Genomic DNA, 23,203 nt, shown 5'->3' on the forward strand with positions numbered 1-23,203 from the left:
TAACGAAACAATAAAGCTTTTTGGAGGAGGAGGAGGAGGAGGAGGAGGAGGAGGGGGGGGGGGGGGAGGAGGAGGAGGAGGAGGAGGAGGGGGAGGAGGAGGAGCTGGAGGAGGAGGGGGAGGAGGAGGGGGAGGAGGAGGAGGAGGAGGAGGAGGAGCTGGAGGAGGAGGGGGAGGAGGAGGGGGAGGAGGAGGAGGAGGAGGAGGAGGAGGAGGAGGAGGAGCTGGAGGAGGAGGGGGAGGAGGAGGAGGAGGAGGAGCTGGAGGAGGAGGGGGAGGAGGAGGAGGAGGAGGAGCTGGAGGAGGAGGGGGAGGAGGAGGGGGAGGAGGAGGAGGAGGAGGAGCTGGAGGAGGAGGGGGAGGAGGAGGGGGAGTAGGAGGAGGAGGAGGAGGAGGAGGAGGAGGAGGAGCTGGAGGAGGAGGAGGAGGAGGAGGAGCTGGAGGAGGAGGAGGAGGAGCTGGAGGAGGAGGGGGAGGAGGAGGAGGAGGAGGAGGAGGAGCTGGAGGAGGAGGAGGGGGAGGAGGAGGAGGAGGAGGAGGAGGAGGGAGAGTAAAGCACTGTACAATCCAGCTGGTTGATCCCCTGTAGGAGGAGATGAATTTCCTGGCTTGCACCCCCATTTTAATGCCTTTCTTGCTTTCTTCGTTTCCAGAGGTACATCTCACCCTGCGACACTGGCTTCCAAAGCGGAGTGAACCCAACACAAGATGCACAGAAATTCTGAAAGAGAAGCGAGTGCCCATCACACCCCTTTGACAGGAATACGTTTTTTCTACCCAAAATTCCCAAAGAATGTATCTATCTCGGGTTATTCGTTTTAACAATTTTCAAAACTTTAAAATTCTAATTGCACACATTCTATGCAATTGGCCGTTAAAAATGAATTTATAGGTTAGACAAAGCAATGCATGCGTTTTGGTGTTCGTTGCATCCTTGCCATGTTTTGTGACATTTCGATGATAGTAAATAAATAAATCTTAAATGGTAAAATCACACATTAGAGCCACAGGACATGATTTCTAAGGTTCAGAGAGGTTGCTCAAAATTCTAAGATCTTTTTCTTTAATTTTGCAACTAGTGTTAGCGCAAGAGCAAAGAGGCTGGAGGGGCCCACTCCACTCAGAGAAGCCATTAGAGAGTGTGTAGCAGCCGAGGCCCCTCTGTTACCACTGATGCCTTCAGGAGGATTCCCTCCACCTCTTCTCTCCATGCCAGTCCTGTTTCCATCCTTATTCCTGCTAACAATGTGCATATGTGTCCGCCGGCGTGGCTCAGTGGTTGAGCATCTACCTATGAACCAGGAGGTCACGGTTCGATTCCGGGTCAGGGTACATACCCTGGTTACAGGACTTGTCCCCAGTAGGGGGCAGCCGATCAGTGAGTCTATCTCTTCATTGATGTTTCTATCTCTCTCTCTCTCTTCCTTCCTTTCAAAAAAATCCATGAAAACATTTAATTTTTTTTTTTTTTTAAAGTGCGACTCTCAGGAAAGGTGCCTTGAAAGCTCTTAAATCTGAGTCATTCCTGGGCAGCAGAGGCCTCCGTGGTTGTAACGAGGTCCTACTCTTGTCTGCCTGAACCCCGAGCGTATCTCCCTTCCCTGGAATCTTCTAAGACCCGCTGGTATCTGCATGGCAGAGTCAGGCCAGCAGAGCAGACGGACAGACAGGCGCACCACACGGTCACCAAGACCTGCAGGACACAGGAAAGGCCACAGGGACCCACATATGAGGTCACTGTCCGGTGGGAGGAGATTCACACGCGGCCCCCAGACCTCAGAGATGACTGGGGAACACTGTCTCCACACTCCCCAGAGGTTCCGGCGCGGACTCCGGAAGAAACGTCACCCCGCATTCTCGGGCCCGAGCTGTCCGTGCCCAGGGGCTAACAGTGCTCCCACTGGAAGCACGCCCCCCAGAACAGGCGCCCAGGGCTGCGGAGCCTGGCTCTCCATGGCTGGGGAGCTGAGCCTCCGTTCCGGCAGTTCCTCCACCCGGGCTGGAAGCCCCAAGAAGGCTCCCTCAGCTGCTGGCTTCCTCCCCTCATCTCTCAAGTTCCAGGTTTCCAGCCAAGGCCCACCTGCTTGCAGACCAACTCCTAGCCACATGCAGTCAGCACCAGGGAGGGGGGAGGGGGAGGACCGACAAAAGTCTGACCCTTGGGCACAGCCAGTGTGGCTCAGTGATGGAGCATCAACTTATGAACCAGAAGGTCAAGGTTCAGTCCGGGCCAGGGCACTGGCACGCTGTGGGCTGGGTCCCCAGTAGGGGGCGTGCCGGAGGCAGCGGATCGGTGTCACCCCTTGCGCTCAGACTTCCCCCACTTCCAACAGACCGCAGTCTCCACCCGCTCATCTGAGCACAACTTTCACACCTATCCAATCAGAAGCTGTAATGACAAAGTTTCCGAAAACGTTATCCGAAAGCTTCACCATCCATGGAATCCACCTTCCCGCGGCAAGGGCGCGGGCCAGCTCCCCGACCACGCGTGTCCCTGCACACACAGCGCGGGGGACCACCGTGCGTTTGAGAGCGAGGGTGAGATCCGCGCCGCGCGGAGCCCTGGCGCAGCCCTTCCGCGGGCCCCGCGCGGGGAGAGGCGGCGCTGTGCCTCCCCACCCGCCGCAGCCGGGCGCCCCCGGGACAGAAAGCGGCGGCCGCTGCTCCCCGCGGCGGTGGCGGCGGCGGCCGGGCCACCCGAGACCCCGGCGCCGCGCTTTGTCGCGAGGCCACAGATGGTGCCCGGCGCGCGGGCCGGGGGCGGGGCGGGCGGGGGCGGGGCGCGGGGCAGCCAATGGGCGCGCGGCCCAGCAGCTGACGCCTCCGCCGCCCCAGGTGCTCGCCGGCTGCGGGCACAAAGCGGGCGCTCCGAGGCCGCCGGCGAGCGGGGAGCTGGGCGCGGCCGTGCGCAGCGCGCTCCGGGCGGGGAGAGGGGCCGGCGGCGCCAGCCCGGGCGGTGGCCTCCCTCGGAGCCCGGCGCCTCCTCCGGACCCGGCCGCGCGGCCCCGCCCCTGCACCCCTCCTCGCCCTCCCACCCTGCCCGCTGCCGCCCGGGCCCCGAGAGCCGGATCCGCGCAGGCCCGCGCGGCAGCTGCTGCTCGCGTGGCCGGTCGCCTCCTGTTTCGCTGCTCGGCCGGGGCCCCTAGGAGCCGGGCGCCGCCGCTCAGCCGCTCCTCCTCCCGCGGCCCCCGTGGGTGCCGGTCCGCGCGCACCCACCCCCAGCAGCCGCGCCTCGGGGTAAGTGCCCTCGCCCGGCTGGGCAGCGGCGGGAGGTGCGGGCTGCAGCGAAGGCAGGTGGAGTCAAACTTGGCCACCTGGCGAGCCCGAGGGTGTCTGGGGAAGCGCGGGATGGGACCCCGGGCCTAGGGGCGAGGGGGCGCGGCTCGCCGAGCTGGGGGAAAGGACGGAGTCGGGAACAGGAACCTAGGAGCCCCCTGGGCCCCCCAAAGCCCCCGGGGATGGGGGAGAACCACAGCTCGCCAGGAAGGCCAGGCAGAAATGGGCCAAAGGCAGTAACCGGAGGCGAGCCCGCTGGGTTTCGGGGGCCCACGCGGGGGAGGAGATGCCCGGGCCCGGGGGAAGGAGGGCTGCGGGGTGTGAGCTGGGAAGGCAGCGGGGCGAGCAGAGGGGAAGAGAACCCAGAGGAGGGAGGAAGGCTGTAGGAAGGGAGGAGGAGGAGGAGGTGGTGGTGGTGGCCTTGTGGGTAAAGACTGGGGGCGCGATTCACAAAGCACTTGGCGGCGCACTGAAGTCCGAGCATCGCACAAGCCACTCCGCTGTGGGCGGTCTGCGTGGGGCTGAGACCTCGCCCTCCACGCTCCGTGCTTGGAGGCGCCAGGGATGATGGAATGTCGGGGGAGCCTGGTCCGCGCCTGGAGTGAGCCTGCTGGGCTCCCCGCGGCCGCGTGGGAACGGAGCAAAGTTTGCAGCCCGTGTCCTTTGTGGGTGCAGAGGGGTGTGGGCGGTTCCCCATTCCACCCAGGGAGTCCCTGCCGGATGGGCTGAGAAGATCCAGGCGGAAGGGGCGCCTTGCACCGGGACCGGTGCGCAAACTGGCAGGGATGGTGGGGAGGGAGCCGGCCTGGATGCGCCAGACCAGTGGCACCCAGCCTGAGAGAGGGGGCTTTGCCTGCGGGGTCACCCCTGCAGCCCAGGCACCTAGAGCAGGACCTGGCTCTGAGGGAGCAAGCGAATGAGTGAGTGACTGGGGGTGAGTGGATCTGAGGAGGTGTAACCCCCAGGCAGAGGCCTGGAGAGCAGAAAAGGGACCCTTCCCTGCATCCTGGCCACCGGGCTTTTCCCTTCCCTGACCCAGACATAAAGGAAAAGTGGGATGCAGCGGGGGCAGGTCTGATGACTTGGGTTTTTGCTGTAGGCTTTTGTTGTTTTGTTTTGCAATGTGCGATGGAAGGACACTGCGTCTAAATAATTAACCTCCCTTCAATATGCTCATTACTTGTTGTTGAGAGCGAGCGAGGCCTGGAGCAGTGGAAAGTTCAGGAAGGCACTTGGATGGGTGTCAGTCCTGAGTGGAAGTGGGGTTGCTGGCTGGGCCCGGGGTGTCCTGATTTGCATGCAAATGTGAGCGGCTCCTGGCAGATGTCTGGCCTCATCCATTCACAGGAAGGAATTTGAAAAGACAAGGAGTCTTTCCTTAACAATAGCCCTTAAGAAAATGGGATAAAGGCGCAGTGTGGGCTTTTCTGTGTGGGAATCCCCTGGCTGCGGGCACCTCGCTCAGGAGCCCCTTCTCTGAGGGCTTTTGCAAAGGAAACTTGAGCACCCCGGGCTCTCCTGGCTGTGTGTGCACCCTGGGCCCTCTCCTGGCTGTGTGTGCACCCCCAGGCCCTCTCCTGGCTGTGTGTGCACCCCCAGGCCCTCTCCTGGCTGTGTGTGCACCCCCGGGCCCTCTCCTGGCTGTGTGTGCACCCCCAGGCCCTCTCCTGGCTGTGTGTGCACCCCCAGGCCCTCTCCTGGCTGTGTGTGCACCCCGGGCCCTCTCCTGGCTGTGTGTGCACCCCCAGGCCCTCTCCTGGCTGTGTGTGCATCCCGGGCCCTCTCCTGGCTGTGTGTGCACCCCGGGCCCTCACCTGACTGTGTCCCTGGCACCCGGCTGGATGCTCTGAGCCTGGGAGGAAGGTGTGTGAGGGGAGCAGGCCGGAGTCTCCACCCACTTCAGGCGGTTGGAGGCGATTTGGGAATCAACTTTCAGAGTTGTTGTTTTTTCTTCTTTTAGTCGTTTCATCTCCTGCTCACATTGGTTCTCCATCCTTCCAGATCCACAATATGGGGCAAGAGGGTTAGAGTTGGCCGATGTGAAGAGCTCGCGAGAATGATCGCTGTCCAGTCAAAATTATTGTAGTTGTTAAGGCACCAGCCTTGTAGGCCTGCGGGTGATGGAGCCGTGGGGCATAGCACAGAACAGTGACTGGGAGGGACCCCAAAGCCGGGGGATGTCTGCCGTGTCTGAGCCATGTCTCACCGTGGCTGCTAGACCACTGCACCCCTCACTTCCTGGCCTTGGCCCGCACGTGGGCCCAGGAATCTACCCACAGACAAGCCAGCCCAGTGGCCACCTCTTCTTTCTCCAGGGAAAAATAAGAACCTATTCACTGGCTGCACCTCCCCTGTAGTCTATGAATTCCCTGAAAGGGACATTAAAATACAAACCCTCCCCCCAGATAAAAGGACAATATTGTTTTGAGGGCTCGGTGTTTGTGGGGAGGGGTGGGCAACAGATGTTCCTCTGCTATTTTCCACGTTCCCCGGTTCCCTTTGCCGCTTCAGTGACTCTTACACAGACGGCGGTCCTGCCCCGGGAGGGGCACCGGCTATGGCGTCTGGGGAGAAAAGGTTGTAGCCAAGATGACCTTTCCTGTGACTGAGGCATCAGAAAGCCGAAGGTTATGATCCTAAACTCCTCGGTGACATCACCCTCCATGCCGGCTTCGTGATGGGCTTGAAGGCTGTGAAAATACAGCCGCTATTTCCTCACGAGGTTGCAAATCGTCGTCTTGTCCAGTTACGTGTGACCGAGGCATTTTTGAAAGAAACCGGAGACTTTCTAATGGCCAAAGCCTCCCATTTGTGGGAGCCGATCCCAGGCGAGATCTTTATGCTGCGAGTCTAACGAGACGGGGGATGAGCGCTCATCCGCTGGTAGATAAACGCGGGGAAGCACTTGCTAGGACAGGGTCACTGCTTACGCCAGGCCCAGGGCAGACGCTGGTCTGGACAATGGCACAAGCAGTCCCGGGTGGTGCCCGGCCGTCCCAGAGAGCCGGGGGACAGCACCATGGACCTCTCTCTGGCGAGACCCTGCCAGGGCCGACTTCTTGGCCTGACGGCTGGAGAGCTCACCCCTTCTACACCGACGGGGACAAACCCGGGAGCCACTGAAGGAAACCCGCCCCTCCGAGTATATGGCTGCCTCCCTGGCTGGCAGGGCATGACCACAGGTAACCAGAACGGCGGTTATGTCTCACCATAACTAAGCCATAAATACAACACGACACATGATGGGGCCTGGATGCCACTCTTTACTACACTCTCGTGATATTCTTCATCTTTTATTTTTAAACTACAAAAGGGTATTTCTTCCAACGATCCCCTGAGCACTCCTGCGGAGTTCGCTCAAATACTGTATTTAGTTTTTCCAAATTATGATGTGGAGCCTCTATTTGGGGTTAAGCCAATCTGGAGATCAAGCACGTTCCGTTTTAAAATCGTATTTTGGTTCCTGGGAACAATGGGAGGGTCTTTCCCTCCTGAATAGAGCTTTGATTAATATTTTATTCGGGAGGAAATTATAATGATGCCGATGGAGGCAGGAAAGCACGGCTCCCCTTTTGTTTGGGTTCCCAGTGCAGAGCGGAGAGAAAAGGTGAGCCTCGCTGTGAAGTCCAACGCTGGAGCGGCCGAGGGAGCCGCTCGTCCCGCGCGTCTTCTTAAAGGGGTTCGCTTGTCAGAGGCTCTCACATCTCCCTCGTGCTTGATGGCAGGTCCCAGGGTGTACGTCTCAGAGCACAGACAGATGCGTAATGAAAGGGTTACTGTCCCTGCAGTGACAACCCGGTAAAATAGTAGAGAACGTCCTCCCAGGCTCACTGGCTACCCTCTAGCACCGTGAACTCTATTTTCAATAATTAATATGTGCCCTTCTATGTGACCGTGTTTTTTCAAAGAAACACTATACAGGCTTACGTATTATATATTTTGCTTTTTGAATCTTTTCAAAAGGTCTAGCAAAGGTGATTAGCAGTGGTATCGGTTACGTGGTGGGTAAGTGAGCTATTATCCGGTCGTAGCTCCGTGACCTTGAGTCAGGTCCCTGCGCCTCCACGTCCTCATTCCTAGCATGACAGGCGGGGAGGGGGCGGTGCAGAGGGGGAAGAACTCGCTCTGCGGTCAGCGAGGTGGCTGAAAGGTCTGTGGGCGCCGCGCCCCCAGTGCCACCCGAGGCTACGCATTTAACTGGGACGGAACCGTTGCACTTTAGCCACGGAGCCTCAGCCCTGAGAGGCAGAGGAGCGCGGCTTGGACTTGCAGGGATGCACCCCGAGGCCCAGCCCCGCTCCCACCCCCACCCCCACCCCCGAGCCCCTCCAGGCCGCCGCCGCACTTCCCAAGGACACTGGGCTCTGAACTCCGAGGCCTGGAAGCTGCTCTCCCGGGCTCAGCGCCTCCGTGGACGCTCCTAACAGCTGGGGTCGGGCGTTGCTGGCAAACGCTGATTAAGATAAACGAGGTGATTCTCTGACCCCGGTCCCGGCGGTCTATTGTGACCCTGGCAGACATGTGGGCTCCACAGCTGTCCCTCATTTGTGTATGAAACAAGCGCATCGGTGGCATTTTTTGGTTGCCATGGTTACAGGAGCACTCTCCATGTGATGCGGCATCCTTCTCTGGGAAAGGTTTTTGTGGCAGATATCTGGGGTGCCTGGGAGCAGAGGACAACTACTTAAAGTTTTGGGGGGATGAACCAGTTGTTTTCTGGAGCCACCACCCCCCCCCCAAAGTGGCTCCCAGGAAAAGGCAGTCCCAGCCTTCAGCTGACAGAGACGCGCACGGGAGGCCTTTCCAACAGCACCCACCTCGCCAGGAGGGCGTCCCTCAATACGCGTCTCAGGATACCTGCTCCTCTGCCCGGCCCGCATGGCTCAGTGGCTGAGCATCGACCTAGGAACCAGGAGGTCACGGTTCGACTCCCGGTCAGGGCACATGCCCGGGTTGTGGGCTCGGTCCCCAGTGTGGGGCGCGCAGGAGGCAACCGATCCATGATTCTCTTTCATCATCGATGTTTCTCCCTTCCTCTCCCTTCCTCTCTGGAATCAATGAAAATACATAGAGCTGCTCCCCCTCCACAGCCACCCAGTGTGGGGCCATGATCACAGTCCCCGGGAGTCACACAGGAGAAAGGACAGCGCCTGTGCCTGTGCCCCAGGAGGCGAGCCAGCACCGCACCCGGAGACAGGAGAGAAAGGAGCAGGGAGGTGGCGTCGCTGCTTCCATGGCCGGAACCCTCCGCAGAGGGTCAGTCCCACAGGCCGGCAGCCTCGTCCTGAGAGGCCCAGGACACAGACGGAGCCTCCGTGGACTCGGCGCCCAGCACAGAACCACGGGCGGGGCCGCTAGCGGGGTCCCTCCGCTCTTCCTCCCCTGGTGATGTCCTGCCAGTGAGGACGACGGGCGGTTTAACCCCGGAGGACCCGTTCCTTAGCTTCGCTGTGTCCTCCGGGGACAGCCTGACCCTGGATCCCAGCTGACCTCACCACGTGCTCATACACCCTGGGAGGCCAGGTGAGACCCGTGGGTCCTTCACAGAGAAAAACACCAAGTACAAGGGCAGGTGCTGGCGGGACATTCCCCCGGGCACCAGGGGCAGCCCTGGCAGAACCCAAGCCGCGTGGGGATTTCCCAGTGGCTTCACCCTCAGGATGAGCAGGGATGAGAGAGGCGCTCCATGCAAACGAGGTGCTTCTGTGATGAGAAAACCCTGCCAGGGCTCCCAGGTCCTGTCCCCGCCACCATGTTCCCTGACACAGGGCGCAGTCACAGGAGGAGAATGATGTCCAGCATCCTTGTCCCCTCCCAGCTGCCGGGACATCCCACACACTCACACACCTTAACTCCTCGGATCCTCCCCATGACTTTCATACCCATTCTACAGCTCGGCAAACCAAGGCAGGAAGCCATGCGGTCAGGAGCCCGGTGTCACACAGCCGGTGCGTGTACTCTGAGCATCTGTCGAGTGAAATGAATGTTTGAGAGGAGAGGGTGGTTAGTGACATCTCAGGGACCGGCAGGCCCGCTCTGGGCGGGGCACCCGAGGAACCGGCTCTGAGACAGGGCACCCGGAGCTGGTCAGCGGCGAAGCAGGGAAGTGAATGTGGGCCTTTCTGACGCTGCACCTGCACCGTTAGAGCCCAGGCTAGTTTTCTTCCCCGTAATTGCAGCCATAAAACCACAGCATTGGCCTAGACTGGCTCTCACGGCCCATCCGGCTCTAAAACGTCTATAATCGTCATTCATGTGAGGCTACGGAAAATCAAGCATTGATGGACTTTCCTTTTTTGTTACTTTCAATCTTGAAATATAGCTTGGCGTTTTTATTTACCCAGTCGTCCCTGAATTATCCATTGAAATTGTACTGGAATTATTAACAGCGTTTTTAAAATTGTATATAAGGCAAATACGTTTAAAGGGTGAAAACTGCACACTTAACGGTGCCATTCTCCATCGCCATCGCACTGCACATTATTCCACCATTGCCTAAATTTAGGTGGTTTCTTAAAAATTAAAAAGACAAGTAGAATGACTGATCATGAGGAAAGCTGCTGACTCTCACGACGTGTATGGAATGGCTTTACATGAGCCCGGAGCCACGGCCACACTACGAACACCTGAGATTCGCTTCCAAAGACTTTTGCTTTAAGGGGATCCTGATGGGCAGGTGAGGCGCCAGCCAGTGTAAGCCCAGCCCCAGGTCACAGACAGCGGCCAGGTCACAGGGCAGAACCAGGCAGGGCTCAGTTGGGAAGAATTAGTTGCCAAACCGTCTCGCTTTGGCCTGGAGGGAGGGAGGGAGCCTGAGCATTCCCCTGGTAGAATGGGGAAAATAACCTGGAACCCGCCTGGCAGAATCGCAGGGCTCCTGTGAGGTCCCACGCACAACCCTCCGCACAGTGCCAAACCGCAGCGGCTGCTCGGCAAACCATCGGGACGAGTACAAGCGGCGTTTCCCTGTGGAATCGGAATTTCTTAATATGCTCTCATTGATTTTTTAGAGAGAGGGGAAGGGAGAGGGAGAGAGAAACATCAATGATGAGAATCATGGATCAGCTGCCTCCTGCACGCCCCTACTGGGGATCGAGCTCATAGCCCAGGCTGTACCCTGACTGGGAATTAAACCACGACCTCCTGGTTCCTAAGTCGATGCTCAACCACTGAGGTGCATAGACTCCGGCAGGTAAGGATTATCCCCACTTTGAGGAAGAGGAGAAACGAGAGCTAGGAATCCGCCCAGGATCTCGCCAGTCCTCTGTGCGCCAGGCCAGGGCCTCGCGGACCTTCGCTTCCCGCCTCTCCTCGGCCTGTGTTCCCAGCTCAGGGCTGCTTATTCCCACCGCGGGCATTCAGCACCACCGCCAGTTCCTGGGGAGACTGTGACACTCAGCCCGGCCCGGGCCCCCAGAAGGGCCTTGCACACGGGACATGCCCATAGCAAGTACCCAGCGGCCTGGAGCCCAGAGGGGTTTCCACATCTTGCGTCTCCCAGGCGCCTCCTGCTGCTTCTGCGCCACTTTCTCGGGTATTTCCTACAGCGCTCGGCAGACACGAGCAGGTCGTAACCTGCATCAGACGCAGAGACACCGAGGCTGACGCAGGGAGTCGAGCTCATCTGGGGATGCCTTTATGAGGTGAATGCCAAGGAAGTGTGATTAATCAGAAAGTACTCATTAGAGGCATGTAGACCAGCAGTGCTGTTAGGAGGGGCTGTGGGGGGTGAGGAATGTGGGTGGTGGTACTTTGGGCCCAGGGGAGCTACCAGACTCCTAGGGGAGAGAGGATGGGGAGAGAGGGAGGAGAATGAAGTGATGGTCGGTGGAAATGCCCAACAGAACAGGAAACACAGTTTTGGACCATGCAGGCCTGGGTTTGAATTTCACTTTTTTTAAAAAAAAACTTGTCTTGTTGTTAATCCTCACCCAAGGATATTTTTTCCATTGATTTTCAGAGAATGGAAGGGAGGGGCGGAGGGAGAGAGAGAAACACTGATGAGAGAGAGACATCGATTGGTTGCCTCCCACACGCACCCCAGCCAGGTGCCGGGGATGGAACCTGCCACCCAGGTAGGTGCCCTTGGCCAGGTCTCGGACCCCGACCTTCCAGTCCTCAAGCTGACGCTCTATCCGCTGAGCCACACGGGCCAGGGCTACTTCACCTTTTATTTTCTGCTTTTCGTTGTCTCCCCTCCCCCCAGCCCTGTCATACGTTTTCCTTTGGTTGGAGATGAACCCCCTCCCCGCCCCCGATGTAGACACAGACTAGCTGACAGCACCCCCGTTTGCCCACAGGTGACAGGTGTCCACAGTATGAACACCGGCCTGGGGCCGTCTCAGAGCTCCCCTCCCGCATGGCCCGCAGGTGCCTCGCATGTGGTATTGCTCTTGTTCACCGTCCCCGCTGTGGCGCTCGCACCCGGCCACATCTGGCCACATCTGGCTGGTGTCGGCACGCGAGGGGTGACTGGTGGTGAGCGAGCCAGACCCTCCAAGAGATGCAGAGAGTGATCGCATTAGGGCGCTAATGACTGTGAAACCTGGTTGACAGCGAATTGTCCTCCGTGGGGAGACGGCCTGATCGCAGTCATCACGGTGCATCACACGGGATCTCAGCTCTGAGTCAGCGTGCCGCCCCCGTCCTCTGTTCCAGCTCCTTCTTTGTAGTGACACACGACTACATTCTCACGCTCACCACGTGGTGACCGCAGGGGACGGAGGAGAGCTCACCTACCAGTATCTCAGCTGACAGCGGCGCTTGTCCCTCCCGTGGGAGTTTGCCCTGGCCTTGCCCGGGCCTTGTAAATGGTCCCTTTTAAAGACTTTCGTTATTCCTCCCTTTTGACTATGTACTAGTATACCATCCGCTGCCTGCTGGGTATCGGCCACGTGTAAGAAGTGGGAGAAACTCCTTAGCAAGGCACTAAGGGCCTGTCCGACCTCCTGTCCTGACTTCGCCCCTATGTTGGCAGAGCCTGAATCTCATCCAAGGGAAGTGAGTCCCTACTTCGCGCACCTGTTCCCACTGTGTGCTCTGGTGCTTTCCCATGGGCGGCCTGCTGGGGAGTGGTCAGCGGCTGGCGCCACACGAGCCCTGACATGCAGTGCCTGCCAATGCCTGTGGTGTAAACACACCCGCCATGACACCTCCATGTGCCTAAAATGTCTCGGAACTTGGAATTGGGAAGAAAAGCACACCGTTGGCCAGTGACCCCTCCCAACCCTGTCCACCCCCACCCTCTGCCAGGGCCGGACCCAGAATTGCCGCTCTGCAAAGTATTCCAACTCTTTCCCGTCGCTCATGTGGGCATTTGGAACGGTTTTGAATGACCAGCCACACGTTGGTGGTAATATTTCCGAACCCAGGGATTCTCGCCAATTAGATGTTTGAGGCTTAGAAGCCCTGCAGCAAAAATCAGCCGCCTGCCTGTGTCTCCGGCCACATCGCCAAAGCTTCCTGCTTCAAGTTGCTTCATTTCCCAAGAAAATGATTCTCACCCGCTGGTCCTGTTTCCAGATTACGTCCTCAGGATCCTCATTCACACGTGCTTGGAAGCAGTAATAAACTGCCAGGAGCATCCGACTGCTCCCCGTTTTAACCATCTGAACAGAGAAAACGTACAAGGTGGGTGAGAAGACGGCCCACAATTTATTCCGAAATGTATCTTATTAAGTAAGGAAGGGTCTTTTTACGCAGCCCTGCTAAGCGATGCCTTCCATTTCACTTCATGAAACAGATGAGCCCAGTATGTCAAGTTCAGAAAGTCACCATGGCCGCCATGGGGAAGCTGGGACGTCCAGGAATAAAGGCGAGCGTGCACCGGCTTCGGGCTATTTCCTGATGTCATGGTCATGAGTGATGACAGGGGAGTTCCATTAAAGTTATTCTCGTTGCTCTTAATTTCATAAAGGCTGGGGATGGAGACAAGACGAAGGAAAGCGCCAGGATTTCTGATGCGTGCAGGCCCTGGGAGGTTCCCCGCGGGCCCTTGGCCCGTTGGTGACAGGGAGGCCTGGATGGTGTGACTAAGGACCGTCCCTCCCGTGCCCTGGTTGACGGCATCCTCAATCCGAGCCCTTTGACCGCTGGGCCACGGGTGTCAGTGCATCCTCACAGGGCAACGCCTGGGCACCGAGGAGACTTCGTAATGAGCTATTTCCAACTCAGGGAGGTGGCGTGAACCGATTTCAATTCGCCAAAACAATTTAAAAACCTGATTACCAGAAATCCTAATTCACTAGAATGTTTTCCCCCTCAGGGGGCCACTTTTAGGAGGAAAAGGGAAAATTGGAAGAAAATAGGTTAGTAACAAAGACTTGAGATTGGGGGCCAGTATGAGTTCCTTATCAGGGCAGGGAAGGAATATGTCTTAATAATTAATCATAATAATAATACCCTAGCTGGTTTGGCTCAGTGGATAGAGCATCGGCCTGCAGACCGAAAGGTCCCAGATTTGATTCCCTGTCAAGGTCACATGCCCAGGTTTTAAGCTCGATCCTCAGTGTGGGGCGTGCAGGAGGCAGCCAATCAATGATTCTCATCATTGATGTTTCTATCTCTCTCTCCCTCTCCTTTCCTCTCTGAAATCAATAAAAATATACTTAAGAAAATAACAACAACCCCTATCAAAGGCAAGAGGTGGGTATTAAAGATTGAAAGATTGGAACTACCACTTCCTAGGAGACCCTCAGCTTCCCAGAAATTACAGGCGCCGGTTCCCCGAGCCTGCCCTTCAGTACCAAGCGACCTTGTTGCTTCATCACAAGGTCGTATTCGTGTGTGTGCCGGGAGGCTGCGGGCATTCCGTCTCCACTGCGGCCCCGGAGGTGGCATCACACCAGGGCCCCGCCCTCCAGTGCTGCAAATGTGGGTCCCTCTCGGCATTTCCCCAGCAGCTGTGGGGGTCCCCACTGGTCCCTTCAGCTCTGAGCCACTTGTAAGACGGAGCAGCGGCCTCAGCCCCTACGGCGCGTGAGAGCCGGGGGCACTTCTGCGCTGGGCCCCCTTCGCGCTGCGTCCTGCCCTGCCCTGTCCTTGGGACACGGTGACACTTCCTGAGAGGCCCCTGGCCCCCGCCCTGCGGAGGGAAGGTTGCGCTGGCGGGCACACTTCTCAATGATGAAGAAAACCAAGTTCTTTAGATCCGTATTAGAGCAAACAGTCGTATAAAAACCATTTAGCACAGGAGCTGGAAGCCAAGTTGATTTTACGAGCTCGGGGACAGATGGCTTCATTTTGCTTCTTCCCACGGGATGGCGTTCCGTGGAAGCACAGGGTGCCTGGGGTCTGTCGAGTCGAAGGGCAGACACGGCCATGCCCCCCCGCGCCGCTGTCTCTAACCGCGAGGAGAACTTGATGCTGAATGTTGGAACGTTCCCATCTGTCCGTCTCCGAGGGAGGGGCTGTGTGCTCGGCATTTTCCCCGGCTCTGGTTTAAACGCTTCGTCTTCTAACCGGTGAATGCTAAGGAGTCAGCCTCTGAGACGTGTCAGTGGGTCTGAGCTAAAACATCCAGGCTCCCGCTGGCCGGTGTGGCTCGGAGATTGCGCATCAACCCAAGAACCAAGAGGCCACGGTTCGATTCCTGGTCAGGGCACATGCCGGGGGATGTCTCTATCTCTTTATTCCGCTCCCTTCCTCTCTCTAAAAATCAATAAAAGGGGGGGGGAGTATAGGATGTTCAATTTTTTTAAATAAGAATTCTGTTAAAATGTCAGGTAGTTAATAAAAATTACCAGCAGATTAAAAAAATATATAACCAACCCTGCAGGTGTGGCTCAGTGGTTGAGCTTCAACCTATGAACCAGGAGGTCACAGTTGGATTCCCAGTCAGGGCACATGCCTGGGTTGTGGGCTCAATGCCCAGTAGGCAGGAGGCAGCCGATCGATGGTTCTCTCTCATCATCGATGTTTCCATCTCTCTCTCCCTCTCTCTTCTTCTCTGAAATCAATAAACATATTTAAATATATGTACATATATACAATACATATACATGTATGTGATCACAATGGTACAGAACTCTCCTTGAGTAAAGAAAACTGCAGTCAATATCCTGAAGAAGTGAAAGCCTTTGCCATTTCCTTGGTGAGAGTCATGTTCATTGTGACGCTGAACCTGAACTGGCCTGGGCGCACAAGCCGGTCTGGCAGAGGCTCCTGGGGTTGCTGGACGTGGCTGGCATCCCGAGCTCGACGGTGTTGGTGTCCGCAGCGCACCCGCCTTGTCCGTGCCAACCCCGATGAGTCTGCCTCTCCGGCCTGTCTGCAGTTCTGGGCGCGTCACCCAGACTGCTGGCAGCGGCTCCTGCGCAGCGTGCACTGGCACGGCCTGGCGAGTCTCTGTCCGCCGTGAGAACGCCGAGCAGTGCCCTGGGAAGGGCTGGAAAGGATGTGAAGAGACAGAGCCGGGGAGGCAGAGTGAGGCCGCCACACGGAGGAGTTCACGTTTATTTAACATGCAATCATGGTGGTAATTACAGAGCAATTATTTCATATGGGCATATTACGAGGAGAGAATTAAAATAATTTGTAAAAAGACTAAAATGAATGGGTTCCGTGGCAGTTTTCATGTCACTGCACTTGCTGGTGCTAAAAAGGAGCAATAAGGCAGCCCAGGTGTCGCTTCCTGTTGTGTCCACTCAGCCGTCCGTCCCCTCAGCCTCCCGTCCACTCAGCCGTCCGTCCACTTAGCCTTCCGACCGCTTAGCCTTCCGACCGCCTACCCATCCATCCACTTAGCTGTTCGTCCGCTTAGCCTTCTGTCCACTCAGCCGTCCGTCCACTCAGCCACCTTCCACTCCCAGCTTGACGATGCTGAATTGCTACTTGACGGCTCTGACTATGCAAACAGTTCATTTCTTATAAAGACAAACAAGGAACTTTCTCAATCCTACAAGCGAGTTAAACAGAAAAAAATCCTTTTTCCCTGGTTCTGGGTCCTTTGCCTGTCACAGACGCTCAGGGCTAAAGGGATTTGACAGATACCAGGTGTAAGAATTCTTCAAACTGTATCTGGTGAGTGACTTTTCACAATATGGCAGGGGAAATGAGGTCGGCGCAGAGCTGAGACAGTCCGTGTGCGAGTACTAGCCTTGCCTGCGAGGTCCTAGAACAAGCTGCAAAGATCAAGTTCACGCGTTTCTTTTAAAATTAAGAAATGGTATCCCCGTGCTGCCGAGCTCCTTGGCAAACAGATGAGCCGTACCCGGATCTGGACTCTGACATGTGCAGCTCAGCCATTGGGAGGGATGGGCATCGCCTTCGAGAGCAGTACCTTTCCCTGTGGGCCGATCTGTGCTTCTGCTACTTCGTGGACAGCCCACTCATCCGATGACCACCGGGGGCTCTTTGGGGTGGCCATGAGACGTGCGTTAGTGCCTTTACACCACCCACACGCACCAGAGCATGCCGAGACCCTGGCAGTGAATAAAAATAACAACAAATACAAGAAGAAAAGGGGGAGAAATTAAAACCAGGGGAAGGACAGTCCAATGTCCCTGTGGGAACCAGGAGAACCAGCAGAGAAACGCAAAAGTGCTCAGATTAGGAAATGCTGAGTCCGGGATTTATGCTGTTCCTCCGCCAGCGAACTGGGCCACCGCTCATCACCCGGGGGATCTCTCAGGTGCTGCCTCTGAAAGTAGGTCTTCCAAGAAAAGGAATGAGGATCGATTTTTGTAAATGGGATGCGCTTTTAACAAGCACTAACATTTTCTTCAGAGCAGAGATGCACAGGACTAAGGGTATGTTTTCACACACGGACCCTGTGCCAAAAATATCTCCAAATGTCGAGCTAATCATCTAGTTGTCAAACACTCCCACTAGCTAATAAGCATCGTGAGCGATATTATTACTACTTTCTTCTGTGATTCAGACGTTGCAAACCGGCCACAGGCCATAAAAAGCCTCAGAAAGCAGACAGTGTTGCTTGGCTTGTGTGGTTGCACATTTCCGGGGGGCTGGGCGTGCACGTACCCTCCAGCTTCTTACCGGGCCTGTGTTCGGCTCAGTGACCTCACCTACCCAACCCCTGGCGCAGCTTGAGATCCGTGGCCTCGTCGACCTCCATGCCTCCGTAGCATTTAAACAGCACAAAGCGGGGAGGGGAGGGTCATCGCCTCACAGAGAACGGCCAGAAGTAGTTTTCACCCCGAGGAGAGCTGGCTGAGAGGATGGTCCCTGAGGTCCCTCTGGCCGCGGACGCTGCGAGCTCTCCTCTCAACCTACTTAGTCTAAGATAATAAAACAGGACACAAAGTTTCCGGACCGGCTCAGGGTCAGCTGGGAAGGTGGGGTGAAGCCCAGATGAAGCCCTCCCCTGGTGCCCACATGCGGGGGCGCGGCCACGGGGCCCGCTCGCTGATGAAGGTGCGGGCTCCCAGAGCAGTTCCTGATGCAAAGGACCCTCCGAAGCTCCACGTGTCCTTGCAGGGATAGGGAGGCTGTTACAGCCCTTCCTCCCAGACACACCCTCCTCCGGCTGCGGTCCCTGCGCCACGGTGCAGGTGTTTCGCTCTGGATAACGTGTGAACAAGGAGCATCATTTGGGAAAATGGTTGGAGGGCGAAATGTAAGACTCAGAAAGGGTCAGGGGCCAGAAGTCCACGAAACGAATGTCTTCCAAAGTAGTCTGTGGTTGAGCATCATCCGATGACCCAGGAGGTCACGGTTTGATTCCTGGTCAGGGCACATGCCCAGGTTGCGGGCTCCATTCCCAGTGTTGGGGCGTGCAGGAGGCAGCCAGTCAGATTCTCGCCCGTCACTGATGTTTCTCTCTCTCTCCCTCTCCCTTCCTCTCTGAAATCAATAAAAATATTTTTTTTTTAAAAAAAAGAAAAGAGCTCGTGGCAAACTCTCGGGCTCTCCCCGCACCAGCCACCTACTGCCCTGTGGGAGGCTCCGGAGCGGCCAGGCCTTTCAGAACCTGGAGTTGCTGACGCCACAAAGCGTGCTCTCTGGGGCTGCCAGCCACCCACTGCTTGCGGTCGTCCTCGGCACCCACACGGAGCCTCAGACTCAGCGGGAGGCGGCGAACCTGGAAATAACCGCTACCATCTACGGCCAGTGCCAGGCGCTCTGCCGGAGCTCTGCCCGCACCAGCCTGCAAGTCCTCTCCGCCCCACGTAAGAGGAGCTTTTAGGATCTGTTTTCTAAAAAAGGAGACGGAGCCTCAGGAAGAAAGCGCTGATGATTCGCTCAAGGTCACACAACTGCATCTGAAGCCAGAGGCCACACTCACCTCGACTCCAGGGTCAAACGGCTGGCAGACCTGCCTGCCCTGTTTGGTTTTTGACCTTTTGTATTTTTTATTTTTTGGTGCCATAAATATAGGGCGTCCCCCAAAAAGTATAAGACACTTTGAATAATTACAAAGGCATATTTATTAAAATGCATTTTATTTTCAACATTGAGCTGTCGGCTACTGAAGTGTGGGCACATGTTTGACACCCGGTACTGTAGTTTCTAAAGTCACTTCTGTGTGTGTTAACGGCATCGGTGGGCTTTTCTGAATGTTCCTATTAAGTGCGTGTGTGTGCGTGTGCGTGTGCGTGTGCGTGTGTGTGTATGTGTGTGTGTGTGTGTGGTGGAGATGATTTTACCCAATAACATGAGCAGTCCCAATTTAACTGTAAAGGGGAACCAGTTTAGCGCAGTGACTATAGGCCAGTGATGGCGAACCTTTTGAGCTCGGCGTGTCAGCATTTTGAAAAACCCTAACTTAACTCTGGTGCCGTGTCGCATATAGAAATTTTTTGATCTTTGCAACCACAGTAAAACAAGGACTTACATTTTTGATATTTATTTTATATATTTAAATGCCATTTAACAAAGAAAAATCAACCAAAAAAAGGAGTTCATAGTGCCATAGGTTCGCCATCACTGCTCTAGTCAAAGTGCCTGCAGCTCAGAGCTTGCTGAGCTGCGCGGAACAGCCTGCTGTTATGTTTGCGAGGGTCTGTGCCTGCTCCGCAGCCCGAGAAAGGCTAGGATGGAGGGTGCCGGGATAAACGTAACGTCTGTCCCACTCGCATTCCAGGCACACCTGCAGATTGGATCAGGCCGAGGGCCCTGTGGCGGCTGTGGGCGAGCCCCGGATGGAGAGCCACAGCTGAGAGGCTCTGGCTTCCTGGCCTCCGAAAACTCCAGAGAACCGTCCCTGCGGGCTCCGGAACTCTCCGCCGCGCCACCGAGACTTTGCTTGAATGTTCGCGGGTCACCCCGGGGCGCTCCCCAGCTGCTGAGAGGTGCGCGGGCAGGGCGGGCCGGCTCGGCGGCAGGTGGCATGGCCAGGATGCGACCTGTGCCGGCGGCGGCGTCCGGCCTGGCGCTGGGCTTGCTGCTGGCCTCCCTCGCCGGGTCCTCCCTGCAGAGTGGCGAGTGCCCACAGCTGTGCGTGTGCGAGGTCCGGCCCTGGTTCACCCCCCAGTCCACCTACCGCGAGGCCACCACCGTGGACTGCAACGACCTGCGCCTCACCCGCATCCCCGGCAACCTGTCCAGGGACACGCAGGTGCTGCTGCTGCAGAGCAATAGCATCGCGGCCACGGCCGACGAGCTGCAGCAGCTCGGCAACCTGACGGAGCTCGACGTCTCGCAGAACAACTTCAGCAGCATCCGCGAGGTGGGGCTGGCCAACCTGAGCCGGCTCACCACGCTGCACCTGGAGGAGAACCAGATCGCCGAGCTGCCCGACCACTGCCTGCAGGACCTGGGCAGCCTGCAGGAGCTCTACATCAACCACAACCAGATCCGCGCCATCTCGGCGCGCGCCTTCGCCGGCCTGCGCAACCTGCTGCGGCTGCACCTCAACTCCAACAGGCTCAGGGTGATCGACAGCCGCTGGTTCGAGGCCACGCCCAACCTGGAGATCCTCATGATCGGCGAGAACCCCGTGGTCGGCATCCTGGACATGAACTTCCGGCCCCTCGCCAACCTGCGGAGCTTGGTGCTGGCGGGCATGTGCCTCACCGACGTGCCCGGGAACGCGCTGGTGGGCCTGGACAGCCTGGAGAGCCTGTCCTTTTACGACAACAGGCTGGTCAAGGTCCCCCAGCTGGCCCTGCAGAAAGTCCCCAATTTGAAGTTCCTCGACCTCAACAAAAACCCCATCCACAAAATCCAGGAGGGGGACTTCCAGAACATGCTCCGGCTGAAGGAGCTGGGGCTCAACAACATGGGGGAGCTGGTGTCCGTGGACCGCTACGCCCTCGACAACCTGCCCGAGCTCACCAAGCTGGAGGCCACCAACAACCCCAAGCTGTCCTACGTCCACCGCCGGGCCTTCCGCGGCGTGCCCGCGCTGGAGAGCCTCATGCTGAACAACAACGCCCTCCACGCCGTGTACCGGGCCACCGTGGCGTCGCTCCCCAACCTGCGTGAGATCGGCATCCACAGCAACCCGCTGCGCTGCGACTGCGTCCTCCGCTGGGTGGCCGCCAACACGACCAGCATCCGCTTCATGGAGCCGCTGTCCATGCTCTGCGCCGCGCCGCCCGAGCTGCGGGGGCAGCCGGTGAAGGACGCGCTGGCCCGGGACGCGGGCGAGCGCTGCCTCCCCATGATCGCCCACGACGCCTTCCCCGGCCACCTGAGCGCGGAGCTCGGCGCCACGGTGCTCCTGGACTGCCGGGCCCTGGCTGAGCCGGAGCCCGAGATCTACTGGGTCACGCCCCTGGGGAGGAAGATAACCGGGGACACGCTCTCCGACAGGTACACGCTGAGTAGTGAGGGCACCTTGGAGATCCCCAACGTCCGCACGGAAGATTCCGGGAGGTACACCTGCGTGGCCCAGAATGTGGAAGGCGCCGACACGCGCGTGGTCACGGTGAAGGTCAACGGGACCCTCCCGGACGGGGCCCAGGTGCTGAAAATGTACGTGAAGCAGACGGAGTCCCACTCCATCCTCGTGTCCTGGAAAGTGACCTCCAACGTCATGACGTCGAACCTCAAGTGGTCCTCGGCCACCATGAAGGTCGACAACCCGCACATCACCTACACGGCCCGGGTGCCGGTGGACGTCCACGAGTACAACCTCACGCACCTGCAGCCGTCCACCGACTACGAGGTGTGCCTCACCGTGTCCAACGTCCACCAGCAGACGCAGCGGTCCTGTGTCAACGTCACCACCAAAACGGCCGCCTTCGCCCTGGACCTCTCCGACCAGGACGCCAGCACGGCCCTGGCCGCCGTCATGGGCTCCATGTTCGCCGTCGTCAGCCTCGCGTCCACGGCCGTGTACGTCGCCAAAAGGTTCAAGAGGAAAAACTACCACCACTCGTTGAAAAAGTACATGCAAAAGACCTCGTCGATCCCGCTCAACGAGCTGTACCCCCCGCTCATCAACCTCTGGGAAGGGGACCCCGAGAAGGACAAGGACGGGGCCGCGGAGGCCAAGCCCGCCCAGGTGGACACGTCCAGGAGCTATTACATGTGGTAACGCCGGGAGACGCTGCTCCGGCAGCAAGGAGCACAAAGACGCTTCTGCTTTATTCTGCGAAGTAACACGCGGGAGACTTTTGTATTTTGGACTTTGGGGCAGAGCGGAGGGGCCGGGTGGCCATCTCAGTTTTTTGTGTTTTTTTGTTTGTTTTCTTAGGGGAGCGTATCGCAGCGAGCCTGGGCTTCCGCAGTGTGTTCGGTTTTTATTCTTACTATTCTTATGGTTATGATTTTCTTATGATTATTCTTTGGTTTTAGTTGTCCTGCTAAACTCAATGATGCTGTTCTAACGACCATGCTCCATGCAATGATCAGTGGCAGGCTGGGGCTCCCCTGTGCTGTGGCCGGCAGCGTGGCCCCGTCTTCCGAAGCCATCGGCAGAAAGCACCGCGTCCTCCCAAAAGCAGCCACGTGGTTGAGGAGCAGCGGGCACCCTTGGCAGCCACTTGGTCCACAGACTTTCAACTCAAGCGACCACGGCTAGACTGTTACCTGCTTTGAATGGTGTTAGTTGACTGCACTGTAACCTTGTATCCACTGACTTGAATGTTTGCCTTTGAACACGGACGTTTCTTTTTGTAATCAATCGTTAAAGAGGCTTCGGCCAAGCTAACAGGCAATAGAAACACGTTCTATATCAGGTTTTTTTAATGTAACAAACCACATGTTACTTGTTACCTTCTTCTTTTTATCTTTAGTAGACACTTTTGAAAGAAAAAGACAATACCTTTGGTGTGTTTCACTCACCAACATGTGGTGTACAGTGAAGACAAGACTCTAATAAATTAGTTTTGTTCTGATTTTTTAGAACACTTGCAATCACGTATCCCGTAGTTCTTGCTAGTGGCAGCGTGCTATTTTTCATGCCCCTCAAACCAGCCGCCCAGATAAACCGGCTACCACGTGATGCTTTTCAAAACTGGGCCCTAAAGAGTCTTGAAGTCTTTTTGTAGGGGAAGAAATACCTATTTTGATGCAGATGTTTTAATGGACAGGATTTCTATATTTTAAATATTACTGACCAGACCCAATGGAGGAAACAGTTCATATGAAGAAAAAAGGTGTATTGCTGCATCCTATGCATAACTAAACACAGATGGAGATATATATAGGGAGAGGAGCGAGGAAGGGAGGGAAGGAGGGAGGGAGAGAGGGAGAGGGGGGGGGGGGAGAGAGAGAGAGAGAGGCGCGTAGGATATGTCTCATTCCTTCTCTGTAAGGGTTTGTTAAAATCTGATATTATAGCAGTAGCCACGGGCCCCAGGGAGTGTCAATCACAGTTAGTAGTATTCCAGATGCAGTCTGTGCTGTTCCTTTGCTAACAGCTGTCTATCTGCTTAGGCCCATATTAGCCCATCTGGGTGTGGAGACCCCTGCAGGTGATGGACAGAAGACAGAGCGGCTTCTGGGCAGATGGCACGTCCATCCAAGTACCAGAGAGAGAGGGAGGCTCTCGCAGGATTAGGTGTTTCCTGGGAAATGT

General features: G+C 57.0%; 1 protein-coding gene across 1 annotated transcript; it reads left to right on the plus strand.

Moving 5' to 3' along the window:
* Positions 1 to 2,834: 2,834 nt before the first annotated feature.
* LRRN1 (leucine rich repeat neuronal 1) lies at positions 2,835 to 22,539 on the plus strand. The gene is made up of 2 exons (XM_059664565.1): positions 2,835 to 3,237; positions 19,319 to 22,539. Exon 2 carries the CDS (start codon positions 19,565 to 19,567, stop codon positions 21,716 to 21,718), a length of 2,154 nt encoding a protein of 717 aa, XP_059520548.1. The 5' UTR covers positions 2,835 to 3,237; positions 19,319 to 19,564; the 3' UTR covers positions 21,719 to 22,539.
* Positions 22,540 to 23,203: the final 664 nt, after the last annotated feature.

Source organism: Myotis daubentonii, chromosome 14, assembly GCF_963259705.1.
Source record: "Myotis daubentonii chromosome 14, mMyoDau2.1, whole genome shotgun sequence".
NCBI lineage: Eukaryota > Metazoa > Chordata > Mammalia > Chiroptera > Vespertilionidae > Myotis > Myotis daubentonii.

Bases quoted from the DNA above. Each gene is read 5' to 3' on its own strand.
- LRRN1 (XM_059664565.1), top strand. From the start codon at position 19,565: ATGGCCAGGATGCGACCTGTGCCGGCGGCGGCGTCCGGCCTGGCGCTG.